General features: G+C 41.7%; 1 protein-coding gene across 1 annotated transcript in view; it reads right to left on the minus strand.

Moving 5' to 3' along the window:
* The window catches only part of LOC145414620 (uncharacterized), a 784070-nt gene that overhangs the window by 505302 nt on the left and 255911 nt on the right, over positions 1-22857 (minus strand). The window contains exon 6 of the mRNA XM_080284146.1: positions 13635-13735. Coding sequence (XP_080140272.1) covers positions 13635-13735 — 101 coding nt within the window. The remainder of the gene's footprint in view (positions 1-13634; positions 13736-22857) is intronic.

The following is a 22857-nucleotide window of genomic DNA, read 5'->3' on the forward strand; positions in this document are numbered from 1 at the left end:
AGAAAAGGAAAATCATGTGTTACTAATCTGTTGAGCTACTATGACAGAATAACAGACACATTACAGGAAAGAGAAGGATGGGTGGACAGTATCTATTTAGATTTCAAGAAAGCATTTGACACAGTACCACACCAAAGATTTTTATGGAAACTGTACCATCAAGGAGGAATTCGAGGCAAACTGTATTGTTGGATGCAAGATTTTCTCATGAAAAGAAAAATGAGAACAGTACTAAGGGGAAATTATTCATCATGGAAAGAAGTGACTAGTGGAGTACCACAGGGCTCAGTGCTGGCACCAATCATGTTTTTAGTGTATATAAATGATATAGACAGTAACACTGGAAATGAAAGCTATCTAAATATGTTTGCAGATGATGCAAAAATACAAAGAAGAATTACTAACACAGACTCTTGTAAAGAGCTACAAGAAGAATTAAATAAACTTCATGAATGGAGTAATACATGGCAAATGGAATTCAATGTGGACAAGTGTCATGTAATCAAGTTTGGTAAAAGTGGAAAATGACCTGATTGGGATTATATGTTAGGAAATAAAACCCTACACACATCAGAAAGAGAGAAGGACCTAGGTGTGATTGTCAATAGCAGAATATCTCCGGCTGACCACATCAGTGAGAAGGTACGGAACATGTATACACTGCTTGCCAATATGAGAATAGCGTTTACATACATAAATGAAGACATGCTAAGAAAGATAATAACATCATTCATCAGACCAACCCTGGAGTATGCATCAGTAGTCTGGAGTCCTCATCTCAAAAAACACATAGACAAGATTGAAAAAGTTCAAAGGGCTGCTACAAGATGGGTACCAAGCTTAAGGGATCTAAGCTACGAAGAAAGACTTAAGAAATTGAATCTACCAACACTACAGGAGAGAAGGAAAAGAGGTGACATGATTATGCTATATAAATGCATATCAGGGAAGGAGAAAATAGACATGAATGATTACTTAACATATGGGAAAGCATCAGCAAGAGGACACTGCAAAAAATTGCTTTAAAAGACAGGTGATAAAGACGTAAGGAAATTTAGTTTCCCAAATAGAGCAATTGATCAGTGGAATGCACTACTGAATGAAATAGTGTGTGCCAAAACAATTCACAAATTTAAGGATACGTACGATAAATATGGTTTAAGACACGGGACAGTACGAGATTGACTCATTCCTATAAAGATACAATTAGGTAAAAACACACACACACACACACACACACACACACACACACACACACACTGAAACAAAGGAAGGAATCACCAAACTGAAAGTAGAAGGAGAGGTCTATAAAGATGCAGCAATGCAAGCAGAAATTATGAACAAATATTTCCAATCAGTTTTCACTAATGAAAACGAGTTTGTGGAAGGGGAGGGAGTGACTAGAAATGTTATGATAAAAGATATAAAAGTGGAAGTACAGGAAGTGTATAAATTACTGGAAACTCAAGATGCAAGGAAAGCCCCAGGACCAGATGGAATCTCTAACTGGGTACTGAAGGAATGCAGAAAACAACTGGAAGATAAGATTCAGTTTAATTGTGTGTTCTCTGGAAGAGGGGAAAGTGCCTCAAGAATGGAAGAGAGCAAATGTGGTACCAATTTATAATGGAAGAAACAGGGAAGAATCCCTGAATTATAGACCAGTGTCCCTAACCAGCATGGTCGCAAAATTGTGCGAGAGAATTCTGAAAGACAGATGGATAAAATATCTGGAAGAGTTGAATATTTTGGCTGATACCTAATTTGGATTTAGAAGCAGAAGGTCAAGTGTTTATAACCTGTTGAGTTTTTACTCAAGAGTGATTGACATGCTACAGGAGAGAGATGGTTGGGTGGATTGTGTGTACAGTAATCCCCGTAATATCTGGACGCCAAATTTCCGGACATCCCCAATAACCGGACATTTTCGTCCCGGGATCCAATATTCAAAAAAAAAAAAAAAAAAAAAATCTGACTTTTTTCCCGCCCGTAATTTGAATTTGGCACACACGGCGCGGGCCAGGTGTGTTTTGTTGCGTCATTCTGCCGACGTCCGCTAGAGCGCCCCTGCATCCTCCCCACTTACCACCCATCTCTCATTCTGTGTGCAAGCTTGTCATCATGGCCGCCCACGTGCTAGCTTTTGTGGTGTAGCCTTACCAGCTGCAGGCTCTCCTGCTGCTCTCGTGCCTCTTCTTTGTGTGTGATGATGGCCCCACTGCCTGAGAAGAGGAAGAGAGTGGTTTTGACTCTGGAGAAGAAGAGGGAGATATTGGACAAGGTGGATGCGGCATGGTCTTCCTCATGCATCCTTTGTGAATTCAACCTGGCCCGGTCTACTTTGTTTGATATCAAGAGACCCCGCGACAGACTCATGCAGTACACAGCTGACTTCTCGTCGAAAAGCAAATGCAACGTGGAGAGGAAGGTGATGTATACTCCCAAGTATGCTGAAGTCAACCGCTCCACATTGATTTGGTATCGACAGGAACGTGCTGCTGGTGTGATGCTGCGTGGCACGGAGCTGAAGGCTGCTGCCGAGAAGTTCGCAAGGCTTCACGATGCCCTAGACTTCAAGGCATCCGAAGGTTGGCTCTTCACGTTCAAGTTACGACATGGCCTTACCAACCATAAGTCTTATGGCGAAGCTTTGGACGCCAACGAGAATGGAGTAGACGAGTTTCGGCACAAGGTGAAGCGCTTGATCGACAGGGAGGGCCTCACTCTCGGACAAGTCTACAACGCTGACGAAACTGGCTTATTCTATCCCCCTTTGCCTACGAACACTCTGGCCGAGGAGACGGAGAAGCATGTACCTGGCCGCAAGCTCTCCAAGCAACGGATATCTGCTTTGTGTTGTGCCAATGCTAACGGCATGCACCGACTCAAGCCCATTACTGTTGGACGTGGAAAGCAGCCTCAGTGTCTTCATGGGGTGATGGATGTCCTTCCTGTCGTCTGGTACCATTCCTTGAAGGCATGGTTCACAGCCCACATCTTCAAAGACTGGTTCCACCGCCATTTCATCAAGGAGGTCATCCATTACCAGATGGAGAAACTAGGAATCCAACCCGACCAGGTAAAGGCCCTCCTTCTCCTCGACAATGCACCTGCCCACCCATGTGACAAGGAGTTGGTGGCTGAGAATGGGCGCATAAGGTGCATGTTTCTGCCACCTAATACTACTGCTCTCATCCAACCAATGGACCAAGAAGTGATCGTGGCAACGAAGAGGCTGTACCAACGGAAGTTCCTGGACGAGGTGATGGTTGTTCTCGAGGACGAGGATGAGCGCAGGGAGGGATGGGACGTGCGAGGCCAGCGGACTTTGGAAAACCTTCGCCGCTACAACATCAAGTCTGCTATCTACAATTGGGCCAGTGCATGGAAGGTAATCCCTGTCAAGACTCTAGAAAATGGTTGGTCTCGTCTGCTTCTCGGAATGGATGTGGAGCACAATTTCCTAGGTTTTGACGTGGATGATTTCCATGCACGTCTACGTGCGCATGGGGACGATGTTGATGTGGCCGAAGTGCGTGAGTGGTTGGATGACAACGAGGGCGATCCTGGGTATCAGACATTGTCTGATATCGAGATCGCATCTTCAGTTGCAGGTGTCAGTACCCAGCTTGAAGATTCCGACGAGGACGGTGACGATGATGCGGACTCCTCTAAGCGTGACACTACTCCAGCCATCCACAAGCTAAGCGCACTCCGGGAACACCTAGAGTTCATTCTGGACTACCTGGAGCACCCGGACTGCAACAGGGAGATGGGGCCCTTGGGACTTGAGGAGGAAGTGCGTGCTTTCAAGCAGCACATCATTAATTGTCAAATCGTCGTTCCTTGTGTCAATCAACCATTGACAGCTTTTTCAGGCCTGTGACCCCCGCTGTGCCCAGCCCTGGCTCCACTCCATTGCCTCCCCAAGACAGGCCCTCATGCTCCGAGCCACAGCCCAGCACATCAGGCACGGTGGAGTCGCCACTCGACATGAGTTTGCACCTCTCTTCAGAGTCGTCTGCAGTGGGTACACCATCACCACGACCCAGTGACGCACCCCCTAGGTCACCTGCAACAGCTACTCTCAGACTCTGACAGTGATTAGATGCCTAGAACTTCTCCACTAGACCACAAGGGAATTTAGTGTTGTGCAGTGAAAAAAAACCGTGCATAGTGTTAAGGAATTTGAGTTCTGAGTGAAAAGACAAAGATTTAATTGACTTTCAATGTAATATAAATTAACTAGAGTGTGTTATGTTTAGAAAACGGTTTTATGAGTGGAAAGACTTTAAGTGCAGAGTGCAACACTTATTTCATTAAGGTACAATGGAGTGCAAGTAAGACAAGAGTGCACAGTGTTGAGAGAATGGAGAGTGCAAATGACTAAGTTCAGTGCAAGACTTTATGAACAGTGTACTGCAAGTGCTTCAGGAGCTCCTTCTTACTGTTGGAGTCTTAGAGGAGGCAGGTTATTCACTGAGATGGCCAGGGACTTGCTGTAAGTATCCAGAATGTTTCATATTGTACTGTATTTTCCATACTTACCTCTAACACCTCATTTATTGTATTTTCCATACTTACCTCTAACACCTCATTTCACTCTTTTATGTCCCTTATTGGTGTGAATAGTGTCTTAGGTGCTATGCATGTTCAGTAGGGAGGTGTTTTTCTGAGTCAGGCTAGGTTAGGGTCCATAACTACCAGTCCAGGAGCCAGGGACTTGTTGTAAGTACCCAGAATGTTTAATATTGTATAAACTCACCTCTAAAACCTCATTTTATGGTTCTTTTGCATTTATTTCAGTCTTTTATGTCCCTTATTGGTGTGATTTTGGTCTTAAATAGGTGCAATGCATGTCCAAAGGGAGTTGTATAAGTGTTTTTGTGAGTTAGGGTCCATAAGTACTAGTCCAAGAGGCTGGGGCCCAATATCCAGACAGAACCACTATCCAGACGTGCTTTTGGCTCTATTACATCGGATATTGGGGTGATTACTGTACTTAGATTTGGAGAAGGCCTTTGGCAAGGTACGCCATAAGAGACTAATGTGGAAACTAGAGCATGCAGGAGGACTGAAGGGGAACTTCCTGGAATGGATGATAGACATTTTGAGAGACAGACAAATGAGGACAGTAATAAAGGATAGGATGTCTGGATGGAGGGAAGTAACAAGTGGAGTCCCACAGGGCTCGGTATTGGCGCCAGTAATGTTCCTGATTTATGTAAATGATATGGTAGATGGAGTGAACAGTTATGCAAGTCTGTTTGCTGAAGATGCAAAGATCTTGAGAATGGTAGAGGTTGAGGAGTATTGTAAAATGCTGCAGGAAGATCTGGATATGATACACGATTGGAGCTGGATGTGGGAAATGAAATTCAATGCAAAGAAATATAAAATATTGGAAATGGGTAAAAGTACCAGGAGGTCATCACTGAATTATTTGATGGGTAACAAACCAATCACAAAAGTGAGAGAAGAGAAAGATTTGGGAGTGCTGGTCCAGGATAGTTTGTCACCTGAAAAACACATTAACAAGGCAGTTAGAGAGATGTATAAACTCCTGACTAATATAAGACTTGCTCTTCATTATATGGATGAGGAGATGATGAAAAAATTGATAGTGGACATGATTCGCCCCAAGTTAGAATATGCAGCAGTAGTGTGGTCCCCACACAAAAAGAATGATGTAATCAAGATTGAGAGAATACAAAGAACAGCAACCAAAATGGTCCCCAGTCTGGCAGATCTGTCATACAGAGAGAGGCTGGAAAAGCTGGATTTGCCTTCCTTAGAAGAAAGGAGAAAGAGAGGCGACATGATTGCAGTGTTCAGGACCATGATGGGAGTAGATAAAATCGACAAAGAAGATCTGTTTTTATGGGAAAAGAGAGTAACAAAAGGACACTGAATGAAACTGAAAAAAACAAGCTGCTTGAAGGACATCAAGAAATATAGTTTTCCTTATAGATGTATAGACCTGTGGAATTGCCTGGACAAAGAGATCATCCAGTCTAAAAACTTAAACAAGTTTAAAGCTAAATTTGATTTATTGAGAAACAGAGACGGGGCCCCACAAGCGTAGCTCATTTCCTGCATATATCACAATTAGGTAAATACAATTAAGTAAATACACACACACACACACACACACACACACACACACACACACACACACACACACACACACACACAAATCCTTGGTGTAACATACATCAATGTCATTTAAACAACACATCACAAACATTAAAGACAAATTAACACCAAGACTCAACACCTTAAGGTCACTTGCCCATACAACAATTGGACACAACAAAGAAACCACCACCACAGTATACAAACAATATATACATTCAGTGATGAATTATGCAAGCCCTGCTTGGGCTTCTAACCTCACTAAAATATGCTACAACAGTCTACGGATCATACAAAACAAGGTCCTAAAAATAATCAGGCACAGCTACTACACCCACAGACCACCCACACCAAGAAACCAAAGTCCTCAAAGTCAAGGATCATCTAGACGTGAGGCACCCAAATTCTTGCCGCAGCCTCCACAAAACCACACCATCCACTACAGTACATGGCAGCACATCCACACACACCAAGGAACATCAAAACAACACCCAGCACACGATATCATACACATATACTGTTATCTCTCCCCCTTTTGCCCACCTCAAACCAGCTTCCAGAAGCATATCCATACTCAAATCACTTGCAACTCCATTCAGTCACTTAAAGACAAAAAACAGCAGCATGCATAGCCTCCTGATATCCATCCTTCTGAATCCTATCTCCCTTGTGAGGACAGGGTCCACTGGCCAGGCTGAGATGTGGGTATCATCCAGCCCTCTTGAGTTATCAGAAGAGGTTGGATGACTCCATCGCTGACTCCTGTCCAGGATGCAACACAGCACCTCATACTATTAAGCACAATATGAAAGACTGCATTGCACACAATCACCTGCGCCAACAACACAACATACACTCCTTGAGAGCTCTGTGGGACAGCCCGGTCTCAGTCATGGTCTTCCTTAGGGACTCAGGGCTGTTTGACGAGACTGCCTAGGGAACAACTACTACTACTACTAACACACGCAGGCAACCACCCCTGCAGGGCCATCCCATGCAATGAATTGACATTATCTTGCAGTGGACAGCTCCTCGCTAGAGCCAAGCACAGGGAAGATGTGAAGGTTTGGACATCACATTTGCATCTCTCCATCCAGTTACTGGGCACACCATAGTGGGCTCCACATCACCCTGTTATTTAGTTACATGATTACCATCCAGCATTGTGCTGTAAATGGTTTCTTGGCTTAAGTTAAGCTTGTCACTCAGTACAGAGGTACCTAAGAATAAAAGTAGCAGCACTACATCATGTGACTGGATGATGGTCGCCACCACCTATCACTTGTAATGCACTGTAAAAACCACATATGGTCTTAATTCTTCTTAAATTTACAATACAGACAGGGAAAAAATTATCAAAACAATAATTCCATACACATGACAAATCTGCAACATGCAGCTGAAGTCAGCCACAAGCATGCTTCATCGCAACATTTGTAGCACGTACATAATTGTTGTTGTGATTATTTCTTTACTCTGCATTGTAAGCATACAGTCCATTAGCTTAATATGTGAGACCTTGGGTGGTAGATGTCGCTCTCTAGAAATTTCGCACTTTACGAATAACATATCTCACAGGAAAAATTCTAATTGGTGGGGTTGCCGCCTCAAAAGTCATCCCTTTGGCCCCTAGTCTGTCATTTTGCCTATGTATTATGGGACATTAAACACATGTACACAGTAAGAATAACTCACACAATAGCTCCTTACCTTGAAATTTATGCAGGAAAGGCTTACTTGACTTGAAGAGATGGAGCTCCGAGGTAGGGTGAGGCAGTTACAGTGCCCTAGCCCCAGCACCCTCCACACTACCTGACTCCATCACACCACCACCACCATCAACGTGCTCCACATCAATCATGAACCCCTCAAAGTCCAAGGCGGACACAACAGATGCACCAGTCGTCATCCCTGGCTGATGTTGAGGGCACTGGATCTTCTTGTTGTGTTGGAGTAAAATAGATGGTGATCGGAGTCTGATGCCATAGGTTCACTTCCTCAGCATGCCTGTCTTGGAAGTAACGGAGGCTGTTTTCTTGGACAACCAGAACCTCTTGAGCTCTCGCTTTACAGAGTTCATTCACTGTCACCTGATCTTTAAACTCATCAAAAGCTGACAGGATTTTGCTTACATTTTGGATTGACAAATCTTTACTATCCACGGCCATGGCTTGTGATGGTGATACAGGTTACTTCCCCGCACGGTCTACAAGGGCAGGTCATGCTCTGCGGTGCAACACTAGATTTGGATAACTTTGCTGCCCGAACTTCACATTTTCAAAACCAACTCACACACTACCAATTATTTAATTTTTTCACCACCCCCCCATTGCGCTCTAGGTATTTTGCATCATAGAATCTTGCATATTAAGCGAATGGACTGTAATGGGAATTATGGCTTTATATACCATCTGCTATGTAGTACAGTAAAAATCATAAGCAGAGGAAAAAAAATATTATATGGTGCTGTATATAAGACTGTCTACGTGAATGTTTACAAGGCTCTGCATTTTTAGGCCACAGTCATGAACAGTCCTGTTCTTGACTGTGGTCCATAACTATACTTGTTTTGTCTCTTGATCTGTGAATGCCAATTATGTGTATGAATATTAATTTTCAACACACTACAGTGTACAGTATTATGCAGGTACTTCTGCCAAAGAGGTTATGTTTTACCCTGCATTGTTTTGTTTGTTTCTCTGTCTGTCTGCCAGTAGGATTACTCAAAAAGTTATGAACAGATTTCGATGAAATTTTGTGGACGGGTAGGCCATGGGCCAAGGAAGAAATGATTAAATTTTGGGCCGGATCTGGGGTATCTCGCACAGTATCTCCAAAAGTTCTCAATGAATTTCAATTAAATTTTGTGGAAAGGTACACCAAGAACCAAGAAAGAACTGATTAAATTTGGGGGCTGATCCAGATCCGGATCCTACATCCATGGATTCGGATCCAGGATTACTCAAAAAGTTAAAAATGGATTTTGATGAAATTCTGAGGAAGGATGGGCCATGGGCCAAGGAAGAAATTATTAAATTTTAGGGCCAATCTGAATCCAGAGTATTCCGCACAATATGCAAAAGTTCTCAATGAATTTCAGTGAAATTTTGTAGAAAGGTGGGTTGTGCACCAAGAAAGAACTTATTAAATTTTAGGGTGGATCCATCAATCTATCTATTGCCAGACAATTAAATCCCGTACAGGGTGGCCACAAACAAATCGCCTCCACATCACCCTGTCCCCCGCAATTTCACTGCCCTGCTCCCAACTAACCCCCCCCTCCTTTCTCATATACTTCTCCACTCCATCCATCTCATCCTCAGCCTCCCCCTCCCTCTTCCCCCCTCCACCTCACTCACATACACTCTAATTGTCAGTCTCTCACCCTCCATCCTCTCCACATGGCCAAACCACTTCAGTGTGTTCCTCCTAACATTTCCTATCACATCCACATCCACACCACAACATTCCTTTATATCCTCATTTGTCAGCCTGTCTCTCCATGTGACTCCACAGGGTCCTCTTAAATAACTCACTTCCACTGCTTTCACTCCTGACTTGTGTCCTTCCAACAACCTCCAAGCTTCACATCCACATGTTAAGAGTTGGTGTCACAATACTGTCATGTAGTAACTTTTTCACTTCCATGCTCACTTCCTGTTTCTTATCACTGCTTTCAAGGAACCAGCAACTTTTCTTCCCTGCTGTACCCTTTCAAGCACTTCACCCTCCAAACTTCCATCCATACTTATCACACTCCCCAAGTACTTAATCATACTCACATTTTCCATTTCCTCACCATCCAACCTCACTGTACATCCACTGACTTCACCTCTCTCAAAGACCATCACTTTACTCTTCCCTACATTCACCTTTAGATTCCAGTTCTTACACACTCTCCCAAACTCATCCACCAAGCCTTGCAGCTCACTTTGTCTTCACTTAACAACACAGTATCATCTGCAAATAACAGTACAGGGAGTTTCCAAACACTACCCTCTCTCACTAGGGCCACTCCAACATCCACTGCCCTACCTAGTATCTCTTTTATTACCCCATCCATGTACAGACTGAACAACCATGGAGACATGACACATTCCTGTTTCAACCCAACCTTCAAAGAGAAAAATTTGCTCAGTTCACCATCCACACACACTGCAGCCTTAGCACCATCATGCATACTCTTCACAGCATTCAACTACTTCCTGTCTACTCCATATATTCTTAATACTTTCCACAATATCAAGGAACCAGCAACTTTTCTTCCCTGCTGTACCCTTTCAAGCACTTCACCCTCCAAACTTCCATCCATACTTATCACACTCCCCAAGTGCTTAATCATACTCACATTTTCCATTTCCTCACCATCCAACCTCACTGTACATCCACTGACTTCACCTCTCTCAAAGACCATCACTTTACTCTTCCCTACATTCACCTTTAGATTCCAGTTCTTACACACTCTCCCAAACTCATCCACCAAGCCTTGCAGCTCCCTTTGTCTTCACTTAACAACACAGTATCATCTGCAAATAACAGTACAGGGAGTTTCCAAACACTACCCTCTCTCATCAGGGCCACTCCAACATCCACTGCCCTACCTAGTATCTCTTTTATTACCCCATCCATGTACAGACTGAACAACCATGGAGACATGACACATTCCTGTTTCAACCCAACCTTCAAAGAGAAAAATTTGCTCAGTTCACCATCCACACACACTGCAGCCTTAGCACCATCATGCATACTCTTCACAGCATTCAACTACTTCCTGTCTACTCCATATATTCTTAATACTTTCCACAATCCTTGTCTATCCACCCTGTCATATGCTTTCTCCAAATCCATGAAGGCCGCATACAACTTCTTTCCCTTCTCTAGAAGCTTTTCCACTAAGGATCTAAGAATGAATATCTGATCTACACAACCCCTTCCCTTCCTAAAGCCTCCCTGTTCTTCTCCAACTTATTCCTCTGTTATTTCCCTAACTCTGTCAATAGGTATCCTACCATACACTTTTCCTATTACAATAAGAAGACAAATGTCCCTGTGATTACCACACACTTCTTTTTCCCCTTTTCCTTTGTACAAGGGAATAATTCTATCTGACTTCCAATCCTCCGGGACTCTACCTTCCTCCCAGGCCAATCTACACTTCTTCCACATCCATTCTACTACTATCTCTCCCCCATGCTTCAGCATTTCACCATGACACTTCATCAATTCCTGGGGCTTTCCCCAATTTAACTTTCTTCATTGCTTCCACAACTTCTATCCTACTGATTTCTTCCTGTCTTCTCACCTCCCTCCCTCTCGCAGCCATTCCCCAGCCACTTATACTCGCCTTACTTCCATTCTCTGTGTTCAACAATTCCTTAAAGTGTTCTCTCCATCTGCTCACCTTTTCTCCCTTCTCCACTAGTAATCTACCATTTTGATCTTTCACTCAACTACTAACTTCACCGCCACCCTGTCTTACTCTCTTCACCTCTTTCCAGAACATTTTCTTACAGTCCCTCCACTTTACACTCAAATTCCTTTAAAATTCCTCATCCACTCTCTTCTTACTCTCTCTTACTAATCTTTTCACCTCTCTCTTCCTTTCTACATATAACTCTCTCTTCCACCTCTCAACTTCTTCTATGCCCCTATATCTCATCCATTCATTGTATGCTTTCTGCTTTTGTGCCACAGTCTGTCTCACCTCTTCATTCCACCATGCTGTTCCTTGCACCCCCTTCCATCTTCTCTTCATCTCACACACCACATCATAAGCTGCACATATTTCGTCTGTGAATATTTTGCACACACCTTCCACGTCTGCTATCTGCTCCAATTCATATTTACCCAGTCATTCCTCCACTTCTCTCTTATATTCTTTTTCTCATCCTCCTGTAACCTTTCCACTCTCCTTGCAACTACTCCTTCCTCTCATCCTTTCCTTCTTCTACTTCTCCATCTTACTTGGATCTTGATTCTGGCCACCACCAAGTAGTGGTCAGAAAGTCCACTCCCCCAATCTCTATAAGCTCTTGCATCCATTACACATCTTCGCATTCTTTTATCCACACACACATAATCAATCATTGCCTTCCTTTAATTCAGTTCACCACCCACCCATCTCATCGCTCGCCATGTATACTCGTGGATCATTTTGTGCTTGAAGTCGGTATTGGCTATCACCAACCCCCTCCCAGCACAAATGTCCACTAACGCACTGCCATTCTCATCTATCTCAGCAGGCACACCCCACTCACCAACTATTCCATCCAGCTTCACACTCCCTACTTTATCATTCATATCACCAATCAAAAACACTCTCTCATTCCTTCCAAACTTTTCCATGCACACTTCCACATTTGTCCAGAACTCTTCTCTCACTCTGCTTGCATGATCTTGCATTGGCACATACACACACACACACACACACACACAGTCATCCACATTTGTATTCCAACTTTCAATCTTACCCACACAATCCCTGAGCTAACTGATCCATACTCTCATATGTTCTTCTTCCATCTTTTACTCACAACAATGCACACTCCTTCTTTTGCCCTCTCATTCTCACCTACTCCTGCACATATACCCCATCCATACTCCCATTCTCTCACACTCTCTCCTCACCATTTAGTTTCAGTTACTCCACATACATCCACTTTAGCACCCTCCAGAGCCTTTTTAATGCCAATGGAATTGGCAGAGGTATGCACTCTCAGAGCACTATCTAGTTGGTTTGTGATTTGAAAAGGTAAATGTATGCACTTGGGTGGGGCAGACAGCATTAGGACTCAACTGGTTGATGCAGGTTTAGTAGGGAGTAGTTAGCTATGCCATATTAAGAGGGTTTCTGGATAAAACTGGTCTGAGTTAAGCAAATTTTACTGCAATGGGTGGTTGTGCAAATTTCTGTGAAACTGATCAGTACTACAGGTTAATACTGAAAGTCAATAACTCCCCCTACTGAAGCATGCAGGACCCTCAGTGAGTCAATACACCCTAAAAGGGAGGGCAGAGTCCTCCCTGGTCTTAGTACATCTTCCTCACTAGTTAGTTTAAAAAGAGTCCTATGGACATGACTGCTTTCAGGTTCTTTGATTCACTACTAGACATGAGTGACGGGCCACTGAGAGCCAGTGGAAACTATTCAGCCCACCCCGCCACCAGGTCTCTTGGCGCACATGACACCATTATGTATAGAGGCTACAGAGGTAAACCAGAGGTAAATATGCCACAAACTTGGTGACTGGGTTGGCAAAGTTGTATTCCATGATGGAGTACATACAGTAGTTCAAATTTAGGATGGGGTGGTGCCTAGGCCCCTCTTTTTCTAGGTGTTTCATATGAGTTAAGGTACAGATAAAGGTAGCATTTGAACCTTCTGGTTAAACAAGATTCAGAATAATCAGGTACTGATAGTGGCGCCTGCATAATCAAGGTCAACTTTACAGCACGACAATATATTACAATAGTAATGCAATGTATAAAAGTGTTTCAACCTTCTCCTCCTGTAGATAACAATGCATGGCCTGGGTGACGTCAGCAGCGTGGACAGCATTGTGGTATGGGTTGGAAGCATGGTATCCATCCTCGATCAGGCCTACAATACGGTTGAATATTAATAAAATGACAGAATGCAGATTAAATGTCTACAGAGAATAATTATCCAACATACAAGCCACACACACAGACTTTGTGTGTCTAAAAAAAAAATATAAATAAATCAAAGGCCAAAATAACAATGACAAATCTAGGTCTAAGAATCCTGTGATATTAATATATTGTATCTCAAAGACAAAGTCATATATTTAATATAGATCACACCACTCCTTAACTATACAATATTATACAACATAGATATACAAAGAGCTGGGCACCCGCAATCTAAAATTAAACTCCACAATCGCAATTCCCCAACCTCTGACCCTTACCTTCCACTACTGCAGTTTTGCAATAAACTTGGATTGTGCAGTTCTGCTACCTCAGTACTACAACCACAATCCAGTTTCACAATTTTCAATACAAAGTGCACAAACAGGGGGTAAATCAATTGGTAATGTTGTGAATTATTGTATATATAATCTATTTTTGACATTAATTTCCCACAGTGACAGTCACTGTGACCCTCACTACTCACTAGTGACTCCATTCATAACTTCACTCGGACCACTTCTCAGAGTCCTCACTGACTCAGAAGTTCAAGTTCAGAAGTTCACATTTCTGACACTTGACACTTCTTCACACCCACACGTCACAACTATGCGTGATTAGCTATGCGTGCCACAAAATTTACTGTCATGCTGGCTTATAGTATATCATATCATATCACATGAAATCATTTCTCCTGGTATCGCCCATCTCTACTGCTAACTGACGCAGTGACGCCTCGCCCGCCGCTGCTGCTGGCTGGGAAACCTGTTAAAGCTTGATATTCATGAGTCATGCTGTAACCTGTACTAAACGACACCAACCGCCATGTGGGAGACTGCAGACAGAATTACGATTTCCGCAACACAGTACCGCAAGTTTCGGAAAAGTTTCCCGTAATTACAATTCCGCAGCTGAAATCATGCAGTTTGCTACTGTGGAAATTACAGACAGCGAAAGTGATTTGCAGAGATGCCCAGCTCTGGATATAAGTAAATTTAAAATGCTGTAGTGCAACCATGTGTGTGTGTGTGTCTGTGTGTTTACCTAGTTGTGAAATACAGGAAGTGAGCTTGTTTCTCAACAAGTCAAATTTTACTTTGAACTCGTTTAAGTTTTTAGACTGGACGATCTCTTTGTCCAGGCTATTGCACAGGTCTGTGCATCTATATGGAAAACTATATTTCTTGATATCCTTCAAGCAATTGCTTTTTCCATCTCATTCTGTGTCCTCTTGCGTGTGTATTTACCTATTTGTTACCTATTTGTAGTATACAGGAATTGAGCAATGCTCGTGTTGTCCTGTCTCCATATCCACATTTATCAAGTCTACCTTTACACACATGAATGTTTTTCTCATGCACCACCTCTTTGTCTAAGTCGTTCCAAATATTTAAGTATATACCTAATTGTGATATACACGGAATGTACTATGCTCGTGGGTTTCCGTCGCTGTTTCTCAGTAAGTCGAATTTAACTTTAAACTCGTTTATGTTTTTAGACTGGACGATCTCTTTGTCCAGGCTATTCCATAAGTCTATACTTCTGTAAGGAAAGCTATATTTCTTGATATCCTTCAAGCAGCTTGACTTTTTCAATTTCATTCCATGTCCTCTTCTTGCTCTCTTATCCCATACAAACAGATCTTCTTTATCAATTTTATCTACTCCCACCATGGTCCTGAACACCGCAATCATGTCTCCCCTCTTTCTCCTTTCCTCTAACGAAGGCAAATCCAGTTTTTCCAGCCTCTCTCTGTATGACAGGTCTGTCAGACTGGGGACCATCTTGGTTGCTGTTCTTTGTATTCTCTCAATCTTGTTTATATCTTTCTTTTTGTGTGGGGACCACACTACCGCTGCATATTCTAACCTGGGGCGGATCATGGCCACTATCAATTTTTTCATCATTTCCTCATCCATATAATGAAATGCTACTCTTATGTTAGTCAAGAGCTTATAAGTCTCTCCAACCATCTTGTTAATGTGCTTTTCTGGTGACAAACTATCTTGGACCAGCACTCCCAAATCTTTCTCTTCTCTCCTTTTTGTGATTAATTCATTACCCAAAAAATAAATCAGTGATGGTCTCCTGGTACTTTTACCCATTTCCAATATTTTACATTTCTTTACATTAAATTTCATTTCCCACGTCCAGCTCCAATCATGTACCCCATCCAGATCCTCCTGCAGCATTTTACAATCCTCTTCAACCTCTACCTTCCTCAAGATCTATACATCATCAGCAAACAGACTTGCATAATTGTTCACTCCATCTACCATAACATTTACGTAAATCAGGAACATTACTGGCGCCAACACCGAGCCTTGAGGGACTCCACTTGTAACTTCCCTCCATCCAGACATCCTATCCTTTAATTATTACTGTCCTCATTTGTCTGTCTCTCAAAAAGTCTCTCATCCATTCCAGGAGTTTCCCCTTCAGTCCTCCTATATATTCTAGTTTCCACAGTAGTCTCTTATGAGGTACCTTGTCAAAGGCCTTCTCGAAGTCTAAGTACACACAATCCACCCAACCATCTCTCTCCTGTACCACGTCAATCGCTCTTGAGTAAAAGCTCAACAAGTTAGAAACACATGACCTTCCACTTCTGAATCCAAACTGACATTCAGCCAAAATATTCATCTCTTCTAAATCCATCTGTTTTTCAGGATTCTCTCACACAATTTTGCGACCATGCTGGTTAGAGACACTGGTCTATAAATCAGGGGTTCTTCCCTGTTTCCTCCCTTTTAAATTGGTACCACATTTGCCCTCTTCCATTCTGGTGGCATTTTCCCGTCTTCCAGAGAACACACGATTAAACTGTGAATTTTATCCGCCAGTTGTTCTCTGCATTCCTTCAGCACCCAATTAGAAATTCCATCACGTCCTACGGCTTTCCTTACATCTTGGGTTTCCAGTAATTTATACACTTCCTGTACCTCCACTTTTATATCTTTTATCACCGGTACATTTCGAATCACTCCCTCCCCTTCCACAAACTCTTTTCCATTAGTGAAAACCGATTGGAAACATTTGTTCACTATTTCAGCTTGCATTGCTGCATCTTTATAGACCTCTCCTTTTACTTTCAGTTTGGTGATTCCTTCCTTTTGTTTCAGTTTGCCATTAACAAATCTATAAAACAGCTTGGGTTCATCCTTGCATTTGTCTATTATACCTTTTTCAAAATTCCTTTCTTCTTCTCTACGTATTCTTGTGTATTCACTTCTAGTTCTTTTATATTCTTCCTTTGTTCTGTTGTTAACTCTCTTTCTCCAGTTGTTCCACGCCTTATCTCTCATTTTTTGCTATCATACACATTCTATTAAACCACTCCTTTTTCCTGTTTTCTTTCCCTCTTACTCTTGGTACAAATTTTTCCACTCCCAAATTATAGAGCTCTAGAAAGATATCCCACTTCCTCTGTATCTCTCTTGTTTCTCTGAATTTTCACCAGTCCACATTTTCAAAAAATTTTCTCAATCCTGTGAAATTTGCTTTCCCAAAATTATATCTTCCCTGTCTATGAAGCTCATCTCTTGGCTCGACTTTCCCTTATATCATCTGGAACACAATGACCACATGATCACTTTTTCCTATAGGACAGAAATATTTCAATGATTCTATTATATCGGGTTCTTTGGTAAACAGTAAATCTAACCTTGCAGGTGTGTTCTCATCTCGGAACCGTCTCTTCTCTGAACCAGTGTGTCATCACATTATTCATTACTATATTTAATAATATAGTGCCCCACGAATCCTCGCTGCTTCCTGAGTCCCATTCCTCCCAGTTCACCTCTTTACAGTTAAAGTGACCCACCAAAATTGTAATGTTGCTTTTCTCAATTATTTTTTGTAAATAACTAGCCACATCTGACAACATTTCATGGTATTCGTCATCATTCCATGCTCTCGTCTTAGGGGGAACATACACTACCGCCATATCTCTCTTGACTTTCTCTCCAGTTTTTAATTTCATATATATCACTTCAGTCCTGCCTTCTCCCATTTCCAAGGTATCTACATTTATGTTGTTCTTCACTGCTATCAACACTCCTCCTCCCGTTTTTTCTTTTCTGTCTCTTCTCCACAGTTTGTATTTACCATCTCCCAAATGAACATCAATATCTTCTCTTAATTTGGTCTCTACAAAGCACATGACATCAGGTTCAGGTTCTCTCAAGAAATCGTTAATTTCAAGCTTTGCCGATATTAAACCATCAACATTAGTGTATATCGGCTTCAAATTAGTTTTGATGTTTTTTATACCCTCTTCTCTTCTTCTCCCTGTCAGTACCACTTCCTCAATTTCTGTTCTTTCATAGCTATCCCCTTTAGTTTCCTTCACTTCTACTTCCGTACATACCACTTCCCTACATTCATATCTATCACTCTCCAAAAAAAAGTATTACATTCTTCCTCTGTCCTCTTATCATTTTTTTCCTTTACTTGTTTCTTCAATGATTTTAACACTTCTCTTTCTTCTTCATGCAAGTCTTTTCTTATTATAATATTTTCCATCCCTGCCTCTTTGCTCCATTTCCAAGGCACTTTAAGTATGTCATTTATTACACTTTCTGATGAAAACTTGCATGTATGTATGCACATTTTATATATATATATATATATATAGTCTATCCTCGTATAACATGGTTTTCGCTTACATGAAAATGGTCTAACACAGTACAATTTACAGGAAGCACTATCGCTTCTACACGGCCATTGACGATCCTAACACGGTTATTTGAGTCAAGTTGATTATCTCAAGGAGATCATCTTGGCTAAGGACCCTTCTGTTGCCATAGGAAATGAAATGATTAGGCAGATGTTGGATATTTTCAACATCTACAATCGTATGCACACTGAACGAGTGAGTGGATATAAAGTCACTCATCACTCACTACTTTGCCAGACAAGCTGCTGCTGAACTCCAGGAAGAGGATATCCAACGCCAGCAGGAAGAAGAAGCCATGGACACCATAGATGATGATGTGAGAAGTGTTATACGTACTACTGACTCTGAAGAATTTTAACCAATGTTCTCCCCTCTACAGTGAGTCTTCAATTTACGAGAGGGATAGGGACCAAAAAAAAACTTTCGTAATTTGAAATTTCATATATCGGAATGATTTTCCCCATTGAAATATACATATAAATGGGGGGATGCGTCCCAGGACCCCCTTGGACTCCCCACCTAAACTTTACCCACCCTCCCCATTTTGAAGTAAGCAATACCTGTATACAGTTGTAGAGAAGAAGGTGGCCATATTCTTGTACATCTCCTTTTTCTTCATCACAGTCCCAACGGTGGAAGCTGCAAGGCCTAAAGCACATCCAGTCTCTGAGACTCCTTTCCAGAGTTAGAGTATAGTGCTGCTTCTTCTTTGCAGCAGGCTCCCCCAATGCTGGAGATGATGCAGGGCGCTTGGGGGGCATGGCGAAACAATACGAAAAGGTGAAGAGCTGCAAAAATATCCTCACATACAGCAAAGCTGCAAGGAGAGGAGGGACGTGGGCTCAACTGAGAAGCACGCGAAAATTTGTTTACCAGAGAGGGGTTGACTCATTTTCTCTCAGCAAGCGAGCACGGCGCTGTGCACTGCGCCCATTTTGAATTTTTCATACAATATTCCATTAACTCTTCATAGCTGCTGGCCTTGAACAACACTTTATTGTTTCGGTGTCAGTGACGTTGAGTTAGGGCATCCTATAAAAAACTGTGAACAAATATGGGATGGGAACGAAGGTCACTGGTGTGTTTAACCCAAGCAGTCAGGCATTCTCTTCACTCCAGATGTACTCACCGATGTTTACATCCTTATTTTACATGCGCCCTAATTTTGAGTAAGTTACTTTCAGCAAGAGAACATAATTTACCACCCTCAAAATAGTCAGAAAAATATAGAAGACAAACTAGAGGAATATGAACTGAATTGGTAAGGTCTTTAGGCTGTATGCTTACACAAAAGATTAAGGGTTTTACAATTTTATGAGACGATATGGAACAAAAATGTTTGCTAATCAGAAAAAAAAATTACTCTTTTTGTCCCACATGTTCTCATAGGTTAGAATTCAGTTCCACATTCTTTGTTCGGTATCGCTCTTCCCAATATGTTTTGGACCGACTGAGCACAGTTATTTCAGTATATGTACACAGTTAGTGTACACTTACTGCTCATTCTTTTGTTCGTCCTTATGTGTCTGTGTGAAAGAGAGAGGACTGATACAAACAATAATGTATTCCATTATCGCTTTCATAGCTGCTGGCCCTGAACAACGCCTTACTGTACTGGTGTCAACGATGCTGAGCTAGGGTGAGCTTTAAAAAACTGCCAGCAATTATGGGAAGGGAACGAAGGTCACTGCTGTGTCTACACGACCCTACTCTGCCATCCCAAGCGGTCAAGGCATTCACAGTTCACTTCATTCCAGATGTTTTCGCCAATGTTTACATGCTAATGTAGCACGCATCCTAATTTTATTAATTTGTACACGAATCATGGCAAATCACAGGACGGGTTTAGGGGAAAAAAATAATAATAAAAAAAAAAGCCAGGTGTGCCAGACGAGTCTTTTCACCTATGTAGGAAAAACAAATTGATTTTAGAACTTTGAAAAAATGGTCCCAAGGCTGACCACGGGAGAATGCAAATTTCTGAACCCACAGCCATTGAGGGGGCTAAACATATTCTTTACTTTAAGCAGTAAAAGCACCTTACCACATCAGTTCTTCCTGATAGTCTGTTATATTTTACAGATTACAGTATGTATGGGTTGGTAAATACAGTGAACGTTTCTTGTTAAATCTGTTTCCCCGTCGTTTTTAGCTGTTCTGGTGTGACAACTCTTGTGTATTTCGTTAACATATTGGCGGAAAGGACTGTTCTTCCCTAAGAGTTTAACTAAACCTGGCCTAACCGAGCTTATCTGTACCTAATAATTTAACCTAACCTAATCTCCAGTTGGGAAATTGGGAAAAGATATCCACCTTTGAGCACACTGAGTTTCTTCCACTGCGCTGGAAACGATCGAAGGGGAAAGCGACAATACGAACAGGGAGGAAATTTTTCAGCAAAAAAAAGTAATTTGCCAAACTGAAAGTTGTCAGAAAATTACAGAAACAAGCTGGAGGATTATGAATTGAATTGGTAAGGTCTTTCTGCTGCTTCAAGTGTACAATGAATGACACAAATATCTTCCCAAAGCCTGACAAATATAGGGTGGAAAAATCGAACCATTTGAAACACGCACTAATAGAAACAGGGTTTTCATTGTATTTCATCGGGTGTAAATTTCTTCAGACGGAACTGGGAAAATAGTTGTGTCTTTCACTGTATATTTACCGGTAAATAAATCAGTCTAACAGTACTTGTGTTTTGTTTCCACCAGATTAATCATGATTTCAGACTATTCAGGCACATCTTCACACCATACAGTCTAAATAATAGGGCTGTCCCTGTATTTCCGTTTGTATCAATTTTCATATCATCGAGCCAGATATTTTCGTATTGTGGAACTTGTCCTATATTCATCGCTTTCGTACCATCGAAAATTTGTACAGTACTTCGGGTTTTCATATTTTGAAGGCTCGCTGTACTTCCTCTCCGGTATAATGTCTCCCCTCTTATCCTCCCATAAGGTAAATATAATGTGACTTTTTAACTGCAGTAAAATAATATTCATTTATAATTTTTTGAACCATATTAATGCTTTCTAGGAGGTTAAAAATGGGAGTATAAAAAAATTTTGCACCACAAGGGGGAAAAAGTGGACTTTAAGCAGGAGTGTGGAAGGAAATAGGGGGTTTCAAGAGTCCCGGTAACACAAAATTTCTCTTACACAGTAGGGGTACAGAAGCAATTAACCGTGTTAGACAAGGACAGACTGTAAATATGTACAGCATATATAGGTGCTGGCGACCATCATCCACTCACTTGATGTAGTGCTGCCTACTTCTTCCTTAGCCTTTATCATTTTTTTTTCCTGTGGCTGCCCTCCTCTCTTCCTATTTCTTCCATTTTTCCTGTCACTTCTTATTGCCTTTCTTTCCTTTACAGGTGGCTTTACATTGCGTGACAAACCAAATGGTTTCCTGTAAGCCAAGAAACCATTTACAATGCTGGGTGGTAACCATATAACCAAATCATACATGCTCCCTAAGTGTCAACAAGTGGGTTGGTGGAGGGTTAGTGCCCCTCCCCGTAAAACAAATAACTCAAAGTCAATGCCCACCCCTTACGGAATTGTGGCGTCCGGCAATATATATATATATATATATATATAGATAGATAGATAGATAGATGGATGGATATATATATATATATATATATATATATATATATATATATATATATATATAGATGGATAGATAGATAGATAGATAAATGGATATATATATATATATATATATATATATATATATATGTATATATTGTTACGCTGTCCGCCTGTCCTTTCCCACGGGTGCAGCCGTTACAGCTGGGCTAGGGGATTATGCAGTATGTATCCGTGTCATTCGTGGAGTTTAAATTAGCGAGTGTTACAAGTTCTTTTGTTTCTTTCGTTCCCGCCACTGAGGGCAATTTTATTTCATACCATGCTGAGTATGCATTTGATTATTTTGATTGTCTTATGTGAGCTACCAGTATATTTAATACTGTTTTGCTTGCATTAGAAGTACCAATTCATTGTAGAGAGAGAGAGGGGCACGAATTTAAGTTCCTTGTTAATTAATCTGATTCATGCGTTCGCGCTTGACTGCACACGAGCCTTGATCAGGGCAGTGTCTTCCCAACCAGCTTCAGTATCGGGTGTTGTACACTCTCTCTCCCCAGTCATTTTTTTGTGCCGAGTTGGCGTTTTCATTTAAGTTTATTTTATTCTTTTGTTGCTGACTGAGGGAAGTAGTTATTTTATTTGTTTTGTGACCTTGTTGTCTTTGGAGGGCCAGTCTGGCTCACCGTAGTCTCTCGCTGCCTTAATTAACGTTCCCCCAACACACGTACATACACACACACACCCTAACCCCTACACAGTTCAATCCCATCTACTTGCACAAGGCTAGTGAGA

This window comes from Coenobita brevimanus, chromosome 100 (genome assembly GCF_032717465.1).
Source record: "Coenobita brevimanus isolate Jiangsu-jjx chromosome 100, ASM3271746v2, whole genome shotgun sequence".
Lineage (NCBI taxonomy): Eukaryota > Metazoa > Arthropoda > Malacostraca > Decapoda > Coenobitidae > Coenobita > Coenobita brevimanus.